Consider the following 20,177-nt stretch of genomic DNA (forward strand, 5'->3'; position numbering starts at 1 on the left):
GGCATCATGGGGACCTGATTGGATCAGGTTCCCATGATGTTAACCTGTTCCTATCTTCTAGATGCCGCGATCCATAGCGATCGCGGCATTTAAAAGATAGTGACAGCCGGTGGTCGGCGATCGGGACCCCCCACATACGTCAGGAGCGGCGGGGATCCCGGTGCTGTGACCTCTGACATCATCGAGACCTGATTGGCTCAGGTCTCGATGATGTCAGCGTCACACCAGCCAATCAGAGAGATCACCAAGGAAGTTTGTTTTAGCAACAAACTTTCCCGGGCGATCTGGCTGATAGAACACTGTTTCTCCTCCGATCTCAGTGAGAGAGCAGAGGAGAAACAGTGTGACAAGAGCTGTCAGCCTTGCCACTGTAAAATTGAAAAAAATAAAAAAGAAAGTAAGAGTTAGGGTCAGTCAGTCCTGTCAGATCAGTCAGTCCTGTCAGATCAGTCCATCAGTCCTGTCAGATCAGTCAGTCCATCAGTCCTGTCAGATCAGTCAGTCCTGTCAGTCCAGTCAGTCTGTCCAGTCAGTCCAGTCCGGTCCGTTCAGTCCAGTCAAAAAATATAAAAATAAAATGGCCCGTCAGACTTATACTGCAGAAGAGGTGTATGCCCTGCTGTGTTCTGATAGTGATGACAGTGCAATCTCAGATGGAGATATGGATTTTGAGGGCTTTAGTAGCGGTGACACTGAGAGCTCAGAAATGAGCAGTGATTCTGGTCCATCCTCAAGCCCAAGGACCAGTACAACAATAGGGGCAAATAGCGCTACTGGAGAAACGTCTCCAAATCAGGGAACATTGCCCAGTACAAGCGCTGTCCCTGCTACTAGTGAATTGGCGCACGCCAGTGTACAAGGGGCTTTGCCACATGATCTAGCATTTCCCAGATGAGAGGCTTCGGATTCGGCTGCTCCATTCAGCCCTGATTTCAACGCCACTCCTGGTATAAATGTGGAGGTGGAAGATTTTGGACCAATTCATTTTTTTAATTTGTTTTTTACAGACAGCTTGCTAGAGCATATTGTTGTGCAAACAAATTTATATGCATCCCAATTCATAAGCCAGAATCCCCGATCTTACTATGCTAGGGCAAATTTATGGACACCAACTAATGTCCCGGAAATAAAAAATTTTTTAGGACTTACAGTTGCCATGGGGCTTGTTAAAAAACCGAGCATTCGATCCTACTGGTCCAACCACCCTGTTCAAGCCACCCCTATGTTTTCAGTCGTTCTGCCTAGGACCCGTTATGAAATGCTCATGCGGTTTTGGCATTTTAACGACAATAGTCAATGCCTGCCCAGAAATGCCCCAGAACATGACAGGTTATATAAAATTAGACCCATCATTGAAAATTTGTCAGAAAAATTCTTAAGGCTCTACACCCCAACACAAAATATTTCTATAGATGAGTCCCTTGTAAAATTCAAAGGAAGACTGCACCTCAAGCAATTTATCCCATCTAAAAGGGCAAGGTTTGGAATAAAAGATCTATAAAATGTGCGAAAGTTCAACCGGATACACATCCGCTTTTCGCATATACGAGGGGAAAGATAGCCAACTAAACCCACCAGGATGCCCTACTTATCTGGGGACATCTGGAAAAATTGTTTGGGAGCTGATAAGTCCATTTTTTCAAAAAGGCTACAATCTATATGTGGACAATTACACCAGCATACCCCTATTTAAAAGTCTGGTTGAACACAACATCGGGGCTTGTGGGACCATTCGTAAAAACCGTCAGGGGTTTCCACAGCCATTGGTCAACCAAAAGGGGCAGTCAGGGGCTGTACGCAACAGAGAGCTGCTTGCCCTGAAATATAGGGATAAGAGGGATATTTTTGTCCTCAGCTCGATCCACACAGATGCCACAAGGGCCATTGTAGAACTAGGATCCACCACTCCGAAGCAAAAACCTGTGTCAGTCATTGACTACAACAAACACATGGGGGGTGTGGACCTTGCAGACCAGGTTCTACAGCCATACCAGGTATCAAGAAAGTCCTATACCTGGTATAAAAAGTTGGTTATTTATTTGTTTCAGGTGGCCACATACAATTCTTTTGTGTTGTACAAAAAAGCAGGAAATTCAGATCCTTTTCTTGATTATCAAGAAAAGGTCATTGAAAATCTTGTCTTTCAAAGTGTTAGCCCCGCTCATCCATTAGAATCTGAGGATGTGAAAAGACTCACTGAGCGACATTTTATTGCACTTATTCCAGCAACGGAAACAAGAAGGAACCCCCAGAAAAGATGTCGTGTATGTACTAAGAGAGGAATGAGGCGTGATACCCGCTACTATTGCCCACAATGCCCATCTTTGCCAGCCTTATGCGTCACTGACTGCTTTAAAATCTTCCACACAGAACCACGTTTTTAAACTGTAAAAATGTATCCCAATTTGTCATTCAAACATTTGGTTCATTTAGTGAATGACACATTCGAGTAGAGCTCACTTAATTTCCAGGGGGGGTTCTCCAGAATCTAAACCTTCCATTGCGTGCTTGTTTCTGGAAATCATCCATTGAGTTAAAATGGTAACAAAACTCATAGATGAATTCCCAGAGGGGTGTCATTTCCAAAATGGGGTCACTTGTTGGGGGTTTCCTCTGTTTAGGCACCTCAGGGGCTCTCCAAATGCAACATGACGTCCGCTATCGATTCCAGTCAAATTTCCATTCCAAAAGTCAAATGGCGCTCCTTACCTTCCAAGCCATGCCGTGCGCCCAAAAAGTGGCTTTGCACCACATATGGGGTATCAGCGTGCTCAGGAGAAATTGCACAACACATTTTGGGGTCCATTTTTTCTGGCTGCCCTTGTGAAAATTAAAAATTTGAGGTTAAAGTAGCAGTTTTGTGAAAAAAAGTTAAATGTTCATTGTTTTCTTCCACATTCCAAAAATTCCTGTGAAGCACCTGAAGGGTTAATAAAGTTCTTGAATGTGGTTTTGAGCACCTTGAGGGGTGAAGTTTTTAGAATGGTATCACTTTTGGGTATTTTCTGTCATAAAGGCCTCTCAAAGTCACTTCAAATAAGATGTGGTCCCTAAAAAAATGTTTTTGTAAATTTTGTTGTAAAAATGAGAAATCGCTGGTCAACTTTTAACCCTTATAGCTTCCTAACAAAAAAAAATGTTGGTTCCAAAATTGTGCTGATGTAAAGTAGACATGTGGGAAATGTTATTAACTATTTTGTGTGACATCTCTCTCTGATTTAAGGGCATGAAAATTCAAAGTTTGAAAATTGCAAAATTTTCAAAATTTTTGCCAAATTTCCGATTTTTTCACAAATAAACGCAAGTGATATCGAAGAAATTTTACCACTATCATGAAGTACAATATGTCACGAAAAAACAATCTCAGAATCAGGGGAATCCGTTGAAGCGTTCCAGAGTAATTACCTCATAAAGTGACAGTGGTCAGAATTGAAAAAATTGGCCCGGTCACGAAGGCAAAAACAGGCTCTGGCGCGAAGTGGTTAAATCCACTTGTCAAAAGACGCTGGCGATTTTTTTTTTTGTGGCAAACTATGGCACCAATTGAATGTGCCTTAAAAAAGGAGAGCTGGACTATTATTCACTCCTATGGTCAAGCCCCTACGGCACGGCATCTAAAATTCTGTCACTTGCTCCCAAGCATAACATTTTTCATCATTCATTACTACTTAAAACATACAAATTATAGTTGGCTGCAAAGGAGCAACTGATACCTTTTGTAATTGTATGTGGCAAACCTCATCTAGACTGAACATAGACTTTAAATGTTTGTCTCCATTTCTTTGGTTGCGCTTTTACTCGCAGCCTTTTTTTAAGAAGTTTCTATCAGTTAGCATTTTACCTTTTATTGCTCCTAATTTTTTTTCCCAATTTTTTTTCTGACTGCAAGATGATTATTAAAAACATTACAGCTCTTTTATGTACCCGGATTTCTTTCATGTCTTTGAGCACCCTATTGGCACAGTACAGTAGGAGGATGACCATTTGTATGATGCAAGTCAAAATGCAACAGCAGCTGCAGAGAGTTGCTCTACAGCCGGCACTTGGATGTAGGAAAACTTGTGGCAGAAAATACATTTTCATTTTTATAGGAAAGTGTTGTGAGATGTGCACAGAGGAAAGATGAGCTGAGTTGTGTCTACAACCTTGTGTCAGTGGTGCAAGTCTGTTATTTGCCCCCAGCTTTATAATGTAGCAGATAACCTAGGCCAGGTTCAGGTGAGCATATGCAAAATTGTCCATTTTTCATCTAGAAAAGACTTTTCTACATCTGTATGCCCCTCGTGTGTTCATTTTGTATATCTGTATGACATTCGTATGATATAATTTGCATCGGTGAAGTTCTACACCAAAGGACAGTGCTATTGCAATGTTGGTGGGTGCTCAAAGAACTTACTTTGACCCCGGACAGTCAAAGGAAAGGAAAAGCCGAAATCTGGTGCTGTGAATTTATTTTGATGCCCAATTATTTACACAAATACTTGCTACTTTGTGTCGGTATATCACATAAAATCCCAATAAAAACATTTACATTCATGGGTGTAAGGTGAACAAATGCTTAAAAGTTCACGGGATATGCATACTTTTTAAAGGCTGTGTGTGTGTATATATCATCTTTGAACCTACACCTTATTTGACTGTAGGTACTGTGTTCTTTTCTGTATAGGCCTTATTCCGTTTTCAGTAAACAGTAGAACGATGTGCTCTACCAAAAAGCTCTGTCTTGGTCTCATCTGTCCACAAGGTCCTTTGCCAGAAGGATCTTGGCCTACTCACATTTTGGCAAACTGCAGTCTAGCTTTTTTATGTCTCTGTGTCAGGAGCGGGGTCCTCCTTGCTCTCCTGCCATACTGTTTAATTTCATTCAAATGTCGACGTATAGTTCGAGCTGACACTGATGTACCCTGAGCCTGCAGGACAGCTTGAATTTCTTTGAAACTTAATTGAGGCTGCTTATCCACCATCTGTACTATCCTGCGTTGCAACCTTTCGTCAATTTTTCTCTGCCGTCCACGTCCAGGGAAATTAGCTACAGTGCCATGGGTTGTAAACTTCTTGATTATGTTGCGCATCGTGGACAAAGGAACATCTAGATCTCGAGATGGACTTGTAACCTTGAGAGTGTTGATATTTTTCAACAATTTCGTTAAGTCCTCAGATAGTTCTCTTCTCCTCTCTCTGTTCTCTATCCTTAGTGTGGCACACAGACACACAATGCAAAGATTGAGTCAACTTCTCCCCTTTTTATTTGGTTTCCAGTGTGATTTTTCTATTTCTTACTCCTGCTACTTGCCACAGGTTAGTTTGAATAAGCATCACATGCTTGAAACAAAATTGATGACCAGCAATTTTGGAAAGGTGCCAACAATTTTGATCAGCCCAATTTTGGGGTTTTGTGTCCAGTTTGCCTTTTTTGCTCAGTTTTTTTGGTTTGTTCCATTATACACAAAGGAAATAAACATGTGTATAACAAATCAAGTGTAATTGCAATAATTTTCTGGGATAAATACTTCATTTTCTGGAACAATTTCAGGGGTCATGACCGTATGCATTTGTGAAGTGTAAAGGAAATGGTACATAGTTTCTAATTATTTTAAAAATATAAATCTGAAAATTGTCACGTGCATTTGTAGTCAACACCCTGTGGTCCAATACCACTAAATAAAATCCTGAGTGACCAATTGCCTACAGAAGTCACATAATTAGTAAATTGAGTCCACCTGTGTATAATTTATTCTCAGTATATCTACAGCTGTTCTGTGAAGGCATCAGAGATTTGTTCGAGAACAGAAAGGTGTCAATCAGCATAATGAAAACCAAGGAACGCACTAGACAGGTCAAGGATAACGTTATAAAGTTGTGGAAAAGAGTAAAGCAGGGTTAGGTTATAAAAAATAGCCCAAGCTCTGATCATCTGATGGAGCACTGTTCATCATCCAAAAATGGAAGGAGTATGGCACAACTGCAAACCTACCAAGGCTTGTCCGTCCACCTAAACTGACGTCCCAAGCACGGGGTAATTAGAGAAAAGGCCCATGGTCGCTCTAGAGGAGCTGCAGATGTCCACAGCTCAGGTGGGAGAATTCATCCACAGGACAACTATTAGGGCTCATACTTATCTGTGAGAAAAACGGATGAGTGCAATCTGATAAAAAAAAAAAAAATCGGATTGCACTCTGACTAATTTTATTCTAGGATTGCCTGCTCATCTGGGATTTTTTTTCTCAGCTCTAATCGGACTGAGAAAAAAAATCGCAGCATACTGCGTTTTTCCGCGTATATCGGACGAGACTCACCAATGCAAGTCAATGGCACTCGGACCATGTGTGGGCCGTCCGATTTTTACTCACCCATCTCCTAGAAAACCCAACACTTCAGCCGAGTACAGCAAATTCACAGTGACCCGTCAGAATAGAATAGAAATAATAGATATATGCATAGAATAGATAGATAGAAAGATTTTTAATATCAACTCACAGCTGTATACTTAGCCTTTACTGGTTATTAAAATGGGGGGACCCATAATTAATAACCAGCAAAGGCTAGGCAGACAGCTGTGGGAAGGGGCATTGATACTGGTCCCCTCCCAGACTAAAAACATCAGCTCTCAGCCAACCCAGATTCAATTCTGGCTCTGAGCCTCCGCTCTTCCCACTTGCGCTGGTGTGTTGGCAAGTGAGGTAATAGGGTTGGGGTTGATGTCAGCTTTGTATTGGCAGCTGCCATCAAACCAAGGGGTTAGTAATAGAGAGGCGTTTTATTGTAAATAAAAAGCACCCAGAATAAAGTCCTTTATTTGAAATAAACACTCCCTGTCCCTCTTTTACCCATTTAATTAGAAAAATTAAAAATAAAAAAGCAAACTTACACTCACCCGCATGACGAGAAGATATTCCACTGAAGCTCATGTCCCCTGTAAAAGACCAAAAATAAAAAAAACACCATATTCCTCACCTGTCAAACGAGAAGATAATCCATTTGTCCCTTGACGAGTCTAGCTCTGCTACATATAGATGTCTTGCTGAATGGTTGAATGACGCGACCGTTCAGCCTGACATCCAGCACAGACACTGAGCTGCACATGCTAGTGCAGCTCAGTGACTCTCGGTGATGGGAATAAGGTGACGTCAGCGTGAGCACCGTGAGAAAGTCATTATGGATGCGCCATTTCTGGGGCGGCTGAGAGCTGATGTTTTTAGTATGGGAGGGGGCCAATATCCATGGCCCCTTCTATCAGCCCGCAGCTGTCTGCCTAGCCTTTGCTGGTTATTAATTATTGGGGGGAACGCACGGCATTTTTTTTGGGGGGGGTCCCTCATTTTAATAAACAGTAAAAGCTAAGTATGCAGCCGTGAGCTGATATTAATAGCTTGGGAGGCTCCATGTTAATTACCCCCTTCCCAGGCTATAAACATCTCCCAGGTGTCTTCTTTCCCTCAGCTGGTTAATAAAATTTCGGGGGATCCTATGCCATTTTTTTCAGTAATTTATTTATTACTTAAATACATGTACAGTAAGCTACACACACAAAGCACGGATTATATATCTCACTCACATATTTTTGTCAACCTATGTTTTGAAGAATATGAACTTGTTACTTTGAAAACTACCTTGAAATGACATACAGAATTACTCTATGTAAAAGCTAATGTTAAATTTGCATGTCATTCGGATGCTAGCTGAGAAAAATCACATTGTACTAGCATGACACTCGTCCAACTTTTCGGCACCAACATCGGACCGATTTTTTTAACGCTGATGGCTATAAGCCCTTAGTCAGATACTCCACATACCTGGCCTTTATGGAAGAGTGTCAAGAAAAGATCCATTTTTAAAAGCAAGCCATAAGAAGTCCCATTTGTATTTTTCTAAAAACCATGCACGGTACACAGCATGTGGGCTAAATGCAATACCCCATGTGAAGTGGAAAACTATCACTGCACATTACCCTAAAAACAACATCCTCACTGTCAAACATGGTGGCGGCATTATCATGCTGTGGGGAAGCTTTTCTTCAACAGGGAAGCTGTTCAGAGTTGATGGGAAGATGGATAGAGCTAAATACATGGAAATCCTGGAGGAAAACCTGTTAGACTATGTTCCCACGATGAGCTTTTATTGCATTTTTGACGCTGCGTGTTTTATTTTCGTAAAAACGCAGCATTTTACAATTTCAAGAAATGGGATGGGAATTCTAGAAATCTAATGCCCACTGTGCTTCTTATTTACTCCATATAAACTCAACTGCAGTGCGTTTTTTGAATCCACAGCATGTCAGTTTTGGGTACGCTGAGTTTTCCATGTGGATTTTCTCCATAGACTTACATTAGATTCGAAAAATCTGCAGGTAAAAAACGCATGCATTTTTAATGCATTTTCGCAGCGGAAACGCATCAAAAACGCATGTAATCTACACCTACATATGTCAATAAAGTTCAGTGAAATAAAAACACCAGAAAGTTTGAAAAAAAAAGGCAGCTTTATTTAAAGAATGACACACCAAACAGACAAAAACCGCAGTGTTAAAATCGTGATAAAAACGCATGTTTAAAAAATGCACATAAAACGCAAGTAACCTAATTTAAATAGGTGCAGAAATTATGTAGAAATTCTACAACATCAAAAAGACACCAAAAGCTCATGGTGCAAAAGACTTGAGACTGGGCCGTAGGATCACCTTCCAGCAGGACAATGACCTTAAACATACTGCCAGAGCTACAATGGAATGGTGTAGATCAAAGCTTATTCATGTGCTAGAATGGACCAGTCACAGACCAGACCAAAATCCCATTCACAATCTGTGGCAAGAATTGAAAATTGCTGTTCAAAGATGCCCTCCATCCAATCTCACTGAGCTACTGTAGAGCTAGTATGCAAAGAAGAATGGACAAAAATGTCAGCCTCTAGATGTGCAAAGCTGGTAGAGACATACTCCGAAAGACTTGCAGCAGTAATTACAGCGAAAGGTGGTCCTACAAAGTATTGACTCAGGGGGCTGAATACAAATGCACGTCACAATTTTCAGATTTATATTTTTGAAATAATTAGAAAATCATGTATAATTTCCTTTACACTTCACAAATACTTGCTACTATGTGTAGTTTGTAGGTGTGACGTGAAAAGATGGGTAAAGTTCACAGGGTATGAATATTTTTTCAAGGCTCTGTATGTAATGCATCATTTATATTGATTCCTGTCTTGTGATCATGTAAATATATTGGGTCGGGGCTCTCTTTACTGTATACAGTCAACATATATCAAAGACTAATAATATTCTACACACTGTAGTCAACATACACAAATAAGCAGCAGCTTGTCAAGTGATACTGACTTACCACCGGAGGAACATTGCTCGAAAAGTTTTTGCAAAGATATAGTAGGCTCTATTAGCCTTGGCCTCAGACATTAAACTTATGCATATTATATACCTAAAAACAAGGGGGCAGCTCTCTGAAGTCAGGTGATAAAAAATGTATCTTAATTAGCCTATGCAATGTTTTGGCTCAAAATAGCCAAGCCTTTCTCAAGCGATATCTTACTACATAAAGAGCTTAATGTTGAGGTGAGTACGAGAAAAACATCAGCGGATGTTGTTTTGTTATTGTTTTGTTACTCTTTGTTGTCTTGCCAAGTTATATACATACATACATACATTCAACAACAACATTACCTTAACAACAACTTCTACTTATCTGTTCTTTTTTTATTTACTCTGGCTCTGCCATTATTACAATCAACAACATTAACTTACCAACACAGCTTCTACTGATCTGTTCTTTTCTGATTAACTGAAAACTTAATGCTACAACACAGAATCAAGCTGCTTATGAAATATGTATTTAAATGCGGGGAATCCAGAAATGTAAATAGTTTTTTTTAAACTGGAAGTGGTTCCAGAAATATGAAGTTTTATTATTAAGGGATTTCCATCGTACAATAATGCATGTTCTAGAAATCCAAGTGGCCGAATTAATTCTTTAGCATAAAATACATATACAAATTTTTTTCATTCACATGTGGCCAGGGTTGCTTTGTATATTATGCACTGCACCTATTTGCCCTTGCTTTTATTAAAGCCAGAGCGAATAAACACTTTAAGGCTATGTGCCCACGATGCATTTTTTAAGCGTTTCCCCAGCGGCAAAAACGCTGCAGAAATGCTTAAAAAACGCTTGGTAGAAGGCCTGCCATGTTCCCCAATGATAATCCACATGTGCTGTGCACATGATGCAGAAATTTCCGCTGCGGATTATCATTGCGGAAAAATACGCAGCATGTCCATTAATTTTGCGGACGCGCAGCGTAATTGCTGCCATTGACTTGCATTGGAATGCATGGAATCCGCATCACTGCATCTATACATGCGGAATCCATGCGTTTCTATGTCCGGATGGTACCCGGGTCTGGAGGATAGGAGACTCTCCTCCGGACCCGGGTACCATAGAACCTGTAAAAAAAAGAATAAAATAAAGAATAAACATTATACTTACCTTCTTATGGCCCCCGGTATCCTTGTTTTGCTTGCTGGCAGCTCGCGGTGGACTGAAGGACCTGTGCTGACGTCATTTAGTCATGTGACGGCAGGTCCTTCAGTGTACCGCGAGCTGCTGGCAAGCCAGGACGGAGCGAAGCAAGACTGCGGGGGCCATCAGAAGGTAAGTATAGATTTATTTTTTACCATTATTAAGGTCACAGTATATAAATCCATGCCTGTTGCATGGATTTATATAGTGTGACCAAGTTGACAAGCACTTTCCAAGTGATACTAAAATCGCTTGGAAAGCGCTTGACAACCCGCATGTGGAAATGCATGTGAAGAACGCTTCACATCCGCATGTCCCTGGTAGGAAAAACGCATGTACAATCCGCATGTACAATCCGCATGTACAATCCGCATGCGTTTTTTCTGCCAGGGAGATGCAGAAACGCTCAGGAAAAAATCCTGATCATTTCTGCATCGTGGGCACATAGCCTTACTGTGAGTTAGTTTTTATTATGTAGAGCACACTTTTCTAGCTTCCGAAACTTATTTGTTTCGGAACTCGGGCTGCTAGTATATACATAAATGCATCTATCGTAACATGGGATGAGCCTAAAGTGTGTGTGTGTAAGTATATATATATATATATATATATATATATATATGTGTGTGTGTATGCTCGTTCTTCTCATTTTTGTAGTCTTTTCTTGTAAGGTGTTGTGAAGTTGTTAACACAAGTTATGGGTTGAGCAGGTTTTTCCTATCTGAGCGGGGTGTGGGAGGACAGAGTCCAAGACCCTTCACCCGGCCACTTGTGTGAGGTATACAGGTAAAACAATAAGAGTACCTCCTCCTTGTCCTTTTCTTATCGCAAACATCCCCTCCCTGCAGAGTATGACCTGTGTGGCAGAATGTGGATTGGCCACTTTTGAGTGTCGGCTGTAAACTAACGCCCTGTAATGTTTACTTGCTCCGAGGGGCACTGATACTTTGAGCTGTCCCCACCAGTTCCACCAGTGCCTACCAGAGCAATGAGCTGACATGGTTTCCTTATTTCGGACCTGCTGTTTACTGACGATCCCAGGGTTTGCTCTCCACGTGTGAGTAACATAGTGTTATTTGTCATAGTACAAGTTTTGCCAATTCTCATGAATTATAATTTAATTCTGGAAGAAGTTTAACTCTTTGTATTGACCTGTCCAATAAGGCTATTTGCATAACAACCTTTATTCTTGAGGCCTGATTCACATGTGATTTGCAGAAGTAATAATACATGTGATTCCACTGCAGTCGGCAATACTGTTGTTTTTCTAGAAAATATTGCTCCATATGTAAACCTAGAAATGGTGATTCCACAGAGAAATCAGATAGTGGTTGGAAAAACTCTGAAATGGGCACAAGGTGTGAACGGGATCTTGTAAAATCTTGTTGACTATTGCAGCACGTCTGGCTGCCTCAGTAATGGACTACATGTGGCCTGCTGAGGTTTTATGGCAGTTTTACACGCGGCCCACTCAACACATTTACCAATATATTCCTAAACACGGGCTTCTCACATTATTACAGTGCAGGAGAGTAGAATCTCTGATAGTATGTAAATGATTATGAGCCCATAATTGTATGGAATATATCATTACTGTTTATAGTAAACTGATGTGAGTCAATGCTAATTGTGGATTAATAGATGAGAGGGGCGTGTTAATAATATAATCCATAAACATCTGTCCCGTATAACAATTATACCACAGAGCTGTGCTCCGCAGCTGAGGCGTTATATAAACTATAATTCACATATGACTATTCAGGAAGCTTAGGTCTGCTTCACACCCAGGGTTGGACTGGCCCACAGGAGACCAGGAGAATCCTCCGGTGGGTCCCTGTGCAAGAGTGGCCACCACCCTCTTATATGAGCAGTACTTGGCACAATATACTTGAATCACTATGTCTGAAAAAGGCCCCCTTCACACATCCTGATATTTCCGGTACTGGAAAAAACAGTACGTGTCCGTGTGACCGTATGACACCATCCGCGTGGCATACGTGTGTCTGTGTGCACCATCAGTGTGACAAGTACTGGAATAGAATGAAGTGTACAAATGACAGATGTTTAGGTGTTAGATGTGCAAAGATAGAGAAAGATGATAGATAGAAATATGTCAGTGAGATATATATATATATATAATCTGTGCTTTGTGTGTGTACTTTTCTGTACTTGAATTTATCTAATAAATAAATAAAAATGGTGTGCGGTCCCCCTTATTATTTTATTAACCAGCCAAGGGAAAGTGGACATCTGGGTGCTGGTGTTAATATTCTGGGAAAGGGCCAATATCCATAGAGGTTCCCAGCCTATTAATAGCAGTTCACAGCTGTCTGCATAGCCTTTACTGGCTATTATAAAGTGGGGACACCCCAAAAAATGACGTGGTCCCCGTATTTTTATTAACCAGCAAAGGCTAAACAGATATCTGTGGGCTGATATTAAAGGGGTTGTCCACTACTTTTACATTGATGCCCTATGCATAGGATAGGGCATCAATGTATGATCGGCCGGGGTAATTGAATAGGAGGCGGATGTGCAGTACACCGTGGTGGCCACCACCACTTGATAGCGGAGCCCCGCAGATGAGCACTTCCGGCGGCCGCCGGCACCAATAACAGCTGATCGGCGGGGGTGCCTCGTGCGGGATAGGGCATTCTACGGATAGGGCATCAATGTAAAAGTAGTGGACAACTTCTTTAATAGACTGGGAAGGGGTCATGGATATTGGCCCCCTCCCAGACTAATAACACCAGCCCTTAGCCTCCTCAGAAATGGCGCATCCATTAGATGCGCCAGCCTCAGCTCTTGCTGCTTGCCCTGGTGTGTTAGCAAGCGGGGTAATGATTTTGGGGTTGATGTCAGCTGTGTAATGTCCGCTGACATCAAGCCTAGTGGTTAGTAATGGAGAGGCGTCTATAAGACACCTCCTTTACTAACCCCATAGTAAAAAATAATAAAGACACGCAGAAAAAAATCCTTTCATTGTAAAAAGCACACCCCGACCCTCTTTTACCCATTTATTACCATACAACAAAAAAAATAATCCAAAGTGGTCCGCCTTAAATCCATCCCATGTCCCACGACGTTCACCAACTCTGCTACATCCGGATGGAGTGTTGAGCGGTGAAATCAGTAATGTGACCGCTCAGTACGGCTGCCGGAACACACTGACAGTAGCGTGAAAACGTTTCTGCAGTGACGAGCGGTGATGTCATTAAGGTGACCGTCGGCCACAGGCGCGGTTCTCCCTTATAACCTCTGTGTGAGCCGGCCTGTGAACTGGGGTAAATTTCTCACGCTGCGAGCAGTGACGGCAGTAAGGTTTCCGCAGTTCACACACGGGTTACCGTATAGCTAAAAAGTGGGACCTTGAAGTTGGTTACTGGTGGGCCCTTGGCACCCCAGTCCGACACTGTAATCACACCACATTTTTTGTGATGTACTTAATCTATCATTTGTATTGTAAAAAAAAAAGTATCTGAACGGATACGTTTGTATTTACATAGAATACAATGGAAAATAATGTACGTCAGATTGTTATCCATATGTGCACATAACCATTTTAATCCTTTTTTTTACAGGACACAAATAACAGTGTGCTACACTTTTTCATCCTTCACTTAAAAAAACTGATAGATTTTTGTAACCTTGCAGTCTATGGAAGATGGATGCAAATATATTGTCCTACATTTGCATTTGCTTGTTCTTCCTTTATTTCATGTGTTTTTTTTTCCCAGAGAGCAGGTCACATCATCTGCTGACACTCTACAACCGTCATTAAAAAAAAGCCACATAATTTTTTAAGAAAAACGAATACAGTGTAGATATTAAAAGAAAATGGAGATACTTGCTTAAACAGGCATCTGTTTGCATCATTATTACAACAGATCTTTTTTTGGTTTACAATATAAAGACTTAAGGCTGTTAAAAATGTACAGACAATATCTTAGGCTATGTTCACACGTTGCGTATTTGGTGAGTTTTTACATCAGTACTTGTAAGCCAAAAGCAGGAGTGGAACAATCAGAGGAAAAGTATAATAGAAACACATCACCACTTCTGCGTTTATCACCCACTCGTGGTTTTGGCGTACAAATATGGATGTAAAAACTCACCAAATACGCAACGTGTGAACGTGGCCTTAGGGTATGTGCACACAATGTCTTTTCCAGGCCAATTCTGCCTAGAGTTTGCCTGAAAATGCACATCAAAACCACCACAAAAGAGGACATAATGCTCAGCAATGTCAAAACGACATTGCTGTGCACATTTTCCAGACTATGTCACTACTTTTAACCACTGTAGGGTTTGGAAACCCTGGAGCGGTCAAAAGAAGTAACATGTTCATTCTTCAGGCGGCTTCTGCTGGGAAGTCGCCCACTCTCTATTATTGAATATACAGGGAAAAGATGTTGTGAAAATGACCGCTGGCCGATTAAAAACGCCGTGGTCACACCTTGTTCATGGTGTCTTGTGGTGGATTTGGAGGAGAAACTAAGAAGAAAATTCTTCAAATCTCAAAACTTCTCAAAAACTTGGGAATTTCTGCTCTGAAAACTCTGCAAAAAGATTCTGTGTGCACACTTCACCTGATATCTTTAAATCTGCTATGTTTTTTTTCCAAAATGCAGCATGCTTGATGTATGGGGTGTTCCCATATGATTGTCTATAGGTCTTGAAAAACATTCCAAAAATGCATGTACATAATGTTGCAAAATAAAAAAGGGACAGAAAATGCTTGCAAAAAATTGTGTTAATATCGCTTGTGTTGCATGTCATTTTTTTCATGTGTTTTAGGACCCTGAAAAAATGTTTGTTTTAAAAAGTCTTGGGTGAGCAAATGCCCCATTTATTGCGTAAAATGTAAAAAGTGTGGTTTGTTATTGTAGCTACATATTAAGGTATGAAACACTCGTTGGTGAAAGCAGCTTATAGTGTTGGGGTATGTTCACATACAATACACATACAATAGATTTGTTGAAAAAATATCCTCTTTAGTTAAATTGGGCAAATTCTTGCATTTGCTCCCAAACCAATACCATTCACATGTGTGTAACATATATTTAGCCATGGAAATTTCTAGAACAAAGCCGCCTATGTGAACAGACCTTTAAAGTGGTAAACTGCTATCCAAAAGGTTTGAAAAGTCACATGTGAAAAAACGGCTTGGGAAAAGAACAATTTTTCCATTCATTTGCATTTCTCGTTCCTAGCAGATTAAAATTGGATCATTTTGGTAGGAATAAAGACTAGTTATTAATAATCAGAACAAATCTGATTATTAAAGTGGTGTTTTATGTCCTCCCTTATCATGTAAATCTTTGCAGAAAACAGTAATATTTGTATACTGTACATGTGACTTATACCTCGCTGTCTTACACAGGTTGTGGAAAACGTCATGATGGTGGAATCTGCATCTGAATCGATTCGATCAACCCCAACCAGTCAAAATGGAGTTGGCAGTATTCCTAACCAGTCAGATGGAGGTGGAGCAAGAGAAGGCAGCGCCAGCGGGGAGACTAATGGAGAGTTAAGCACAGCAGAGCTCTTGCATTTCCAGCAGCAACAGGTAAAAGGAAATAAGATTGATAATTTTGAGTTAATTTTTTTTTTTGCATGGAAATTGCCTTATATAACTGGAGTGGAGATAGGTGAGAAGGTGTATATAAATGATAGGCCCCGCCATGAAGCACCGAGCGCCTGGACTTGGTATGAGCAGTCATCCTGTGCTGACAGTCCCTTTAAATATTCTAATTCTCCCTATTCCAGTGGTGCTGCAGCCTGTCCTGTAGTGATTAAGTCACTTCCATAATTCACGTGACCTCTGCAGCCAATCACAGGCCTCTGTGGTCACGTGCCATAAATGCCAACTAGACTGATGAGGACAGTGACTAGAAGCAGTAGTCACAAAAATGATGGATGTGACTTAATTGCTGCCGGATCCATTTTACATTTTTTATGACATTTTGTAAAGGAGGTTTTGGAGAAATTATATAAACCGATCAAAAACTCTTGGTCTCCAAATGGCAATGAAGCCTTATGGAATATATTTCATGTGTATGTTGGGACCTTTTCTTGAGTGCACACTTTGGAAGGAGCAAAAGCCCTATGTGAAGAGAGGCTAAACTGCATATTTTCCGAGTACTAGCCTTGTATATTTTCTGTCTATCATCTTTCCTCCAGGCTCTACAGATGGCCCGGCAGCTTTTGCTCCAGCAGGCGACGGGACTGAGCACTCCTAGCAGTGCAGAGAACAAGCAGCCTTCAGTTCAGGTGAGACCATTGCACAGATGCGTGGAGAAGCAATGTCTTTCCATAAGGGTAGAATGATCATATCTCTTCTGTTTCGTTACACAGGTCCCAGTTTCAGTCGCTATGATGTCTCCACAGATGATCACACAGCAGCAGATGCAGCAGATCTTGTCTCCGGCCCAACTTCAGGCTGTCATGCAACAACAGCAAGCTCTTATGTTACAGCAGGTAAGGTACAGAAGTGGGAATTATAGCTTGGTCTGGCTTATTCTTACATCAGAGGCATCTTATTAACCGGCAGCAAGAACATAGAAGTAATATCATGTATGCACATAAAAGGCCCAAAAATGCCAGTGTAATGATCATGGTGGGAACCCTACAAATGCTTGATCTTACTTTTGGTGCCTTACTTTTCACTTTCGTAAGGCTACGTTTCCACCATGAGCTTATGTTGAATTTTTGGTGTTGCAGAGTTTCTGCACCTATTATTAAAATTAGGTTACTTGCATTTTTTTTACATGCGTTTTTATAAAGACAGATGGTCCGTTTTAACCATCAGTGTGTCATCAGTATATGGTCCTTGTGTCCGTTTTTACCATCAGTAATGTCATCAGTAATTTTCACGTTTGGATAAATGAATTACAAAACTTCTCCTATCCATTACAATATTAATAATGGACCACACAGTAGACTGATGCTAGTCGTGATCTTCATAGACTTGCATTTGTATTATTCATCAGTTCTGAGTGTAAAAAATAGTATGTTTTCGTGATTTTTGCACACACATGCGATCTGTAAAAAACACTGACACGTGAACGGCCCCATAGACTATAAATGGTACATATTACATGAATAGAGCACATACAGTACAGACCAAAAGTTTGGACACACCTTCTCATTTAAAGATTTTTCTGTATTTTCATGACTATGAAAATTCTACATTCACACTGAAGGCATCAAAACTATGAATTAACACATGTGGAATTATATTGTTAACAAAAAAGTGTGAAACAACTGAAAATATGTCTTATATTCTAGGTTCTTCAAAGTAGCCACCTTTTGCTTTGATTACTGCTTTGCACATTCTTGGCATTCTCTTGATGAGCTTCAAGAGGTAGTCATCAGAAATGGTTTTCACTTCACAGGTGTGCCCTGTCAGGTTTAATAAGTGGGATTTCTTGCCTTATAAATGGGGTTAGGACCATCAGTTGTGTTGTGCAGAAGTCTGGTGGGTACACAGCTGATAGTCCTACTGAATAGACTGTTAGAATTTGTATTATGGCAAGAAAAAAGCAGCTAAATAAAGAAAAACGAGTGGCCATCATTACTTTAAGAAATGAAGGTCAGTCAGTCCGAAAAATTGGGCAAACTTTAAAAGTGTCCCCAAGTGCAGTTGCAAAAACCATCAAGCGCTACAAAGAAACTGGCTCACATGAGGACTGCCCCAGGAAAGGAAGACCAAGAGTCACCTCTGCTTCTGAGGATAAGTTTATCCGAGTCACCAGCCTCAGAAATCGCAGGTTAACAGCAGCTCAGATTAGAGACCAGGTCAATGCCACACAGAGTTCTAGCAGCAGACACATCTCTTCAACAACTGTTAAGAGGAGACTTTGTGCAGCAGACCTTCATGGTAAAATAGCTGCTAGGAAACCACTGCTAAGGACAGGCAACAAGCAGAAGAGACTTGTTTGGGCTAAAGAACACAAGGAATGGACATTAGACCAGTGTAAATCTGTGCTTTGGTCTGATGAGTCCAAATTTGAGATCTTTGGTTCCAACCACCGTGTCTTTGTGCGGCGCAGAAAAGGTGAACGGATGGACTCTACATGCCTGGTTCCCACCGTGAAGCATGGAGGAGGAGGTGTGATGGTGTGGGGGTGCTTTGCTGGTGACACTGTTGGGGATTTATTCAAAATTGAAGGCATACTGAACCAGCATGGCTACCACAGCATCTTGCAGCGGCATGCTATTCCATCCCGTTTGCGTTTAGTTGGACCATCATTTATTTTTCAACAGGACAATGACCCCAAACACACCTCCAGGCTGTGTGAGGGCTATTTGACCAAGAAGGAGAGTGATGGGGTGCTTCGCCAGGTGACCTGGCCTCCACAGTCACCAGACCTGAACCCAATCGAGATGGTTTGGGGTGAGCTGGACCACAGAGTGAAGGCAAAAGTGCCAGCAAGTGCTAAGCATCTCTGGGAACTCCTTCAAGATTGTTGGAAGACCATTTCCGGTGACTACCTCTTGAAGCTCATCAAGAGTGCGCAAAGCAGTCATCAAAGCAAAAGGTGGCTACTTTGAAGAACCTAGAATATAAGACATATTTTCAGTTGTTTCACACTTTTTTGTTAAGTATATAATTCCACATGTGTTAATTCATAGTTTTGATGCCCTCAGTGTCAATGTACAATTTTCATAGTCAAGAAAATACAGAAAAATCTTTAAATGAGAAGGTGTGTCCAAACTTTTGGTCTGTACTGTACTTGCAGCCCGAACGTCTGAATGAGGCGGCCTAAAGCTGACAGGACTAATACCCTGCAATACTTTAGTATATACACATTTTTCGTACCATAAGGCTGTGTGCACACGTTGCAAATTTGGTTCTTTTCTGCCATGCAGATTTGCTAGCAAAACCTGATGCCAGCAAAGTGAATGAGAAACCTGAAGTGTCATGCACACGTTTTGACTCGCAGATTTTTGAGGCTGCGTTTTCCTGCCAAGAGATGCAGAAATGGTGCAGAAATTTTTGCAAACAAAATACTCAACGTGTGAACATACCCTTAGAGGCCTCTTACTATAGGATGCACACCACATTTAGACAGCAGAAAATGGTAAAATCCTAATTCCTCCTACTTTAAACATGTAAAATCCTAATTCCTCCTACTTTAAACATCGGTGGAAAGAACTAGAGGGGTCAGTACCACTAATCCTAATGCACTAGGGTAGATGAGGAGGCTATAGATCTATTAGTGTTTCTCTGCAGTATATATACACTGCTCAAAAAAATAAAGGGAACAGTCAAATAACACATCCTAGAGCTGAATGAATGAAATATTCTCATTGAATATTTTGTTCTGTACAAAGTTGAATGTGCTGACAACAAAATCACACAAAAATCATCAATGGAAATCAAATTTATTAACCAATGGAGGCCTGGATTTGGAGTCATCCCCAAAATTAAAGTGGAAAAACACACTACAGACTGATCCAACTTTGATGTAATGTCCTTAAAACAAGTCAAAATGAGGCTCAGTATTGTGTGTGGCCTCCACGTGCCTTTGTGACCTCCCTACAACGCCTGGGCATGCTCCTGATGAGGTTGTGGATGGTCTCCTGTGGGATCTCCTCCCAGACCTGGACTAAAGCATCCTCCAACTCCTGGACAGTCTGTGGTGCAAC

General features: G+C 41.0%; 1 protein-coding gene across 2 annotated transcripts in view; it reads left to right on the forward strand.

The window, feature by feature from the left end:
- Positions 1-20,177, forward strand: part of FOXP4 (forkhead box P4) — an 86,003-nt gene that overhangs the window by 24,264 nt on the left and 41,562 nt on the right. For both annotated transcript variants that reach the window (XM_073666776.1, XM_073666780.1), the window contains exons 2-4: positions 15,907-16,092; positions 16,707-16,796; positions 16,881-17,003. In XM_073666776.1, coding sequence (XP_073522877.1) covers positions 15,922-16,092; positions 16,707-16,796; positions 16,881-17,003 — 384 coding nt within the window. In that variant the 5' untranslated portion in view covers positions 15,907-15,921. The remainder of the gene's footprint in view (positions 1-15,906; positions 16,093-16,706; positions 16,797-16,880; positions 17,004-20,177) is intronic.

The sequence above is a fragment of the Phyllobates terribilis genome, unplaced genomic scaffold (assembly GCF_046119375.1).
Source record: "Phyllobates terribilis strain yellow unplaced genomic scaffold, ASM4611937v1 Scaffold_2__4_contigs__length_985480577, whole genome shotgun sequence".
NCBI lineage: Eukaryota > Metazoa > Chordata > Amphibia > Anura > Dendrobatidae > Phyllobates > Phyllobates terribilis.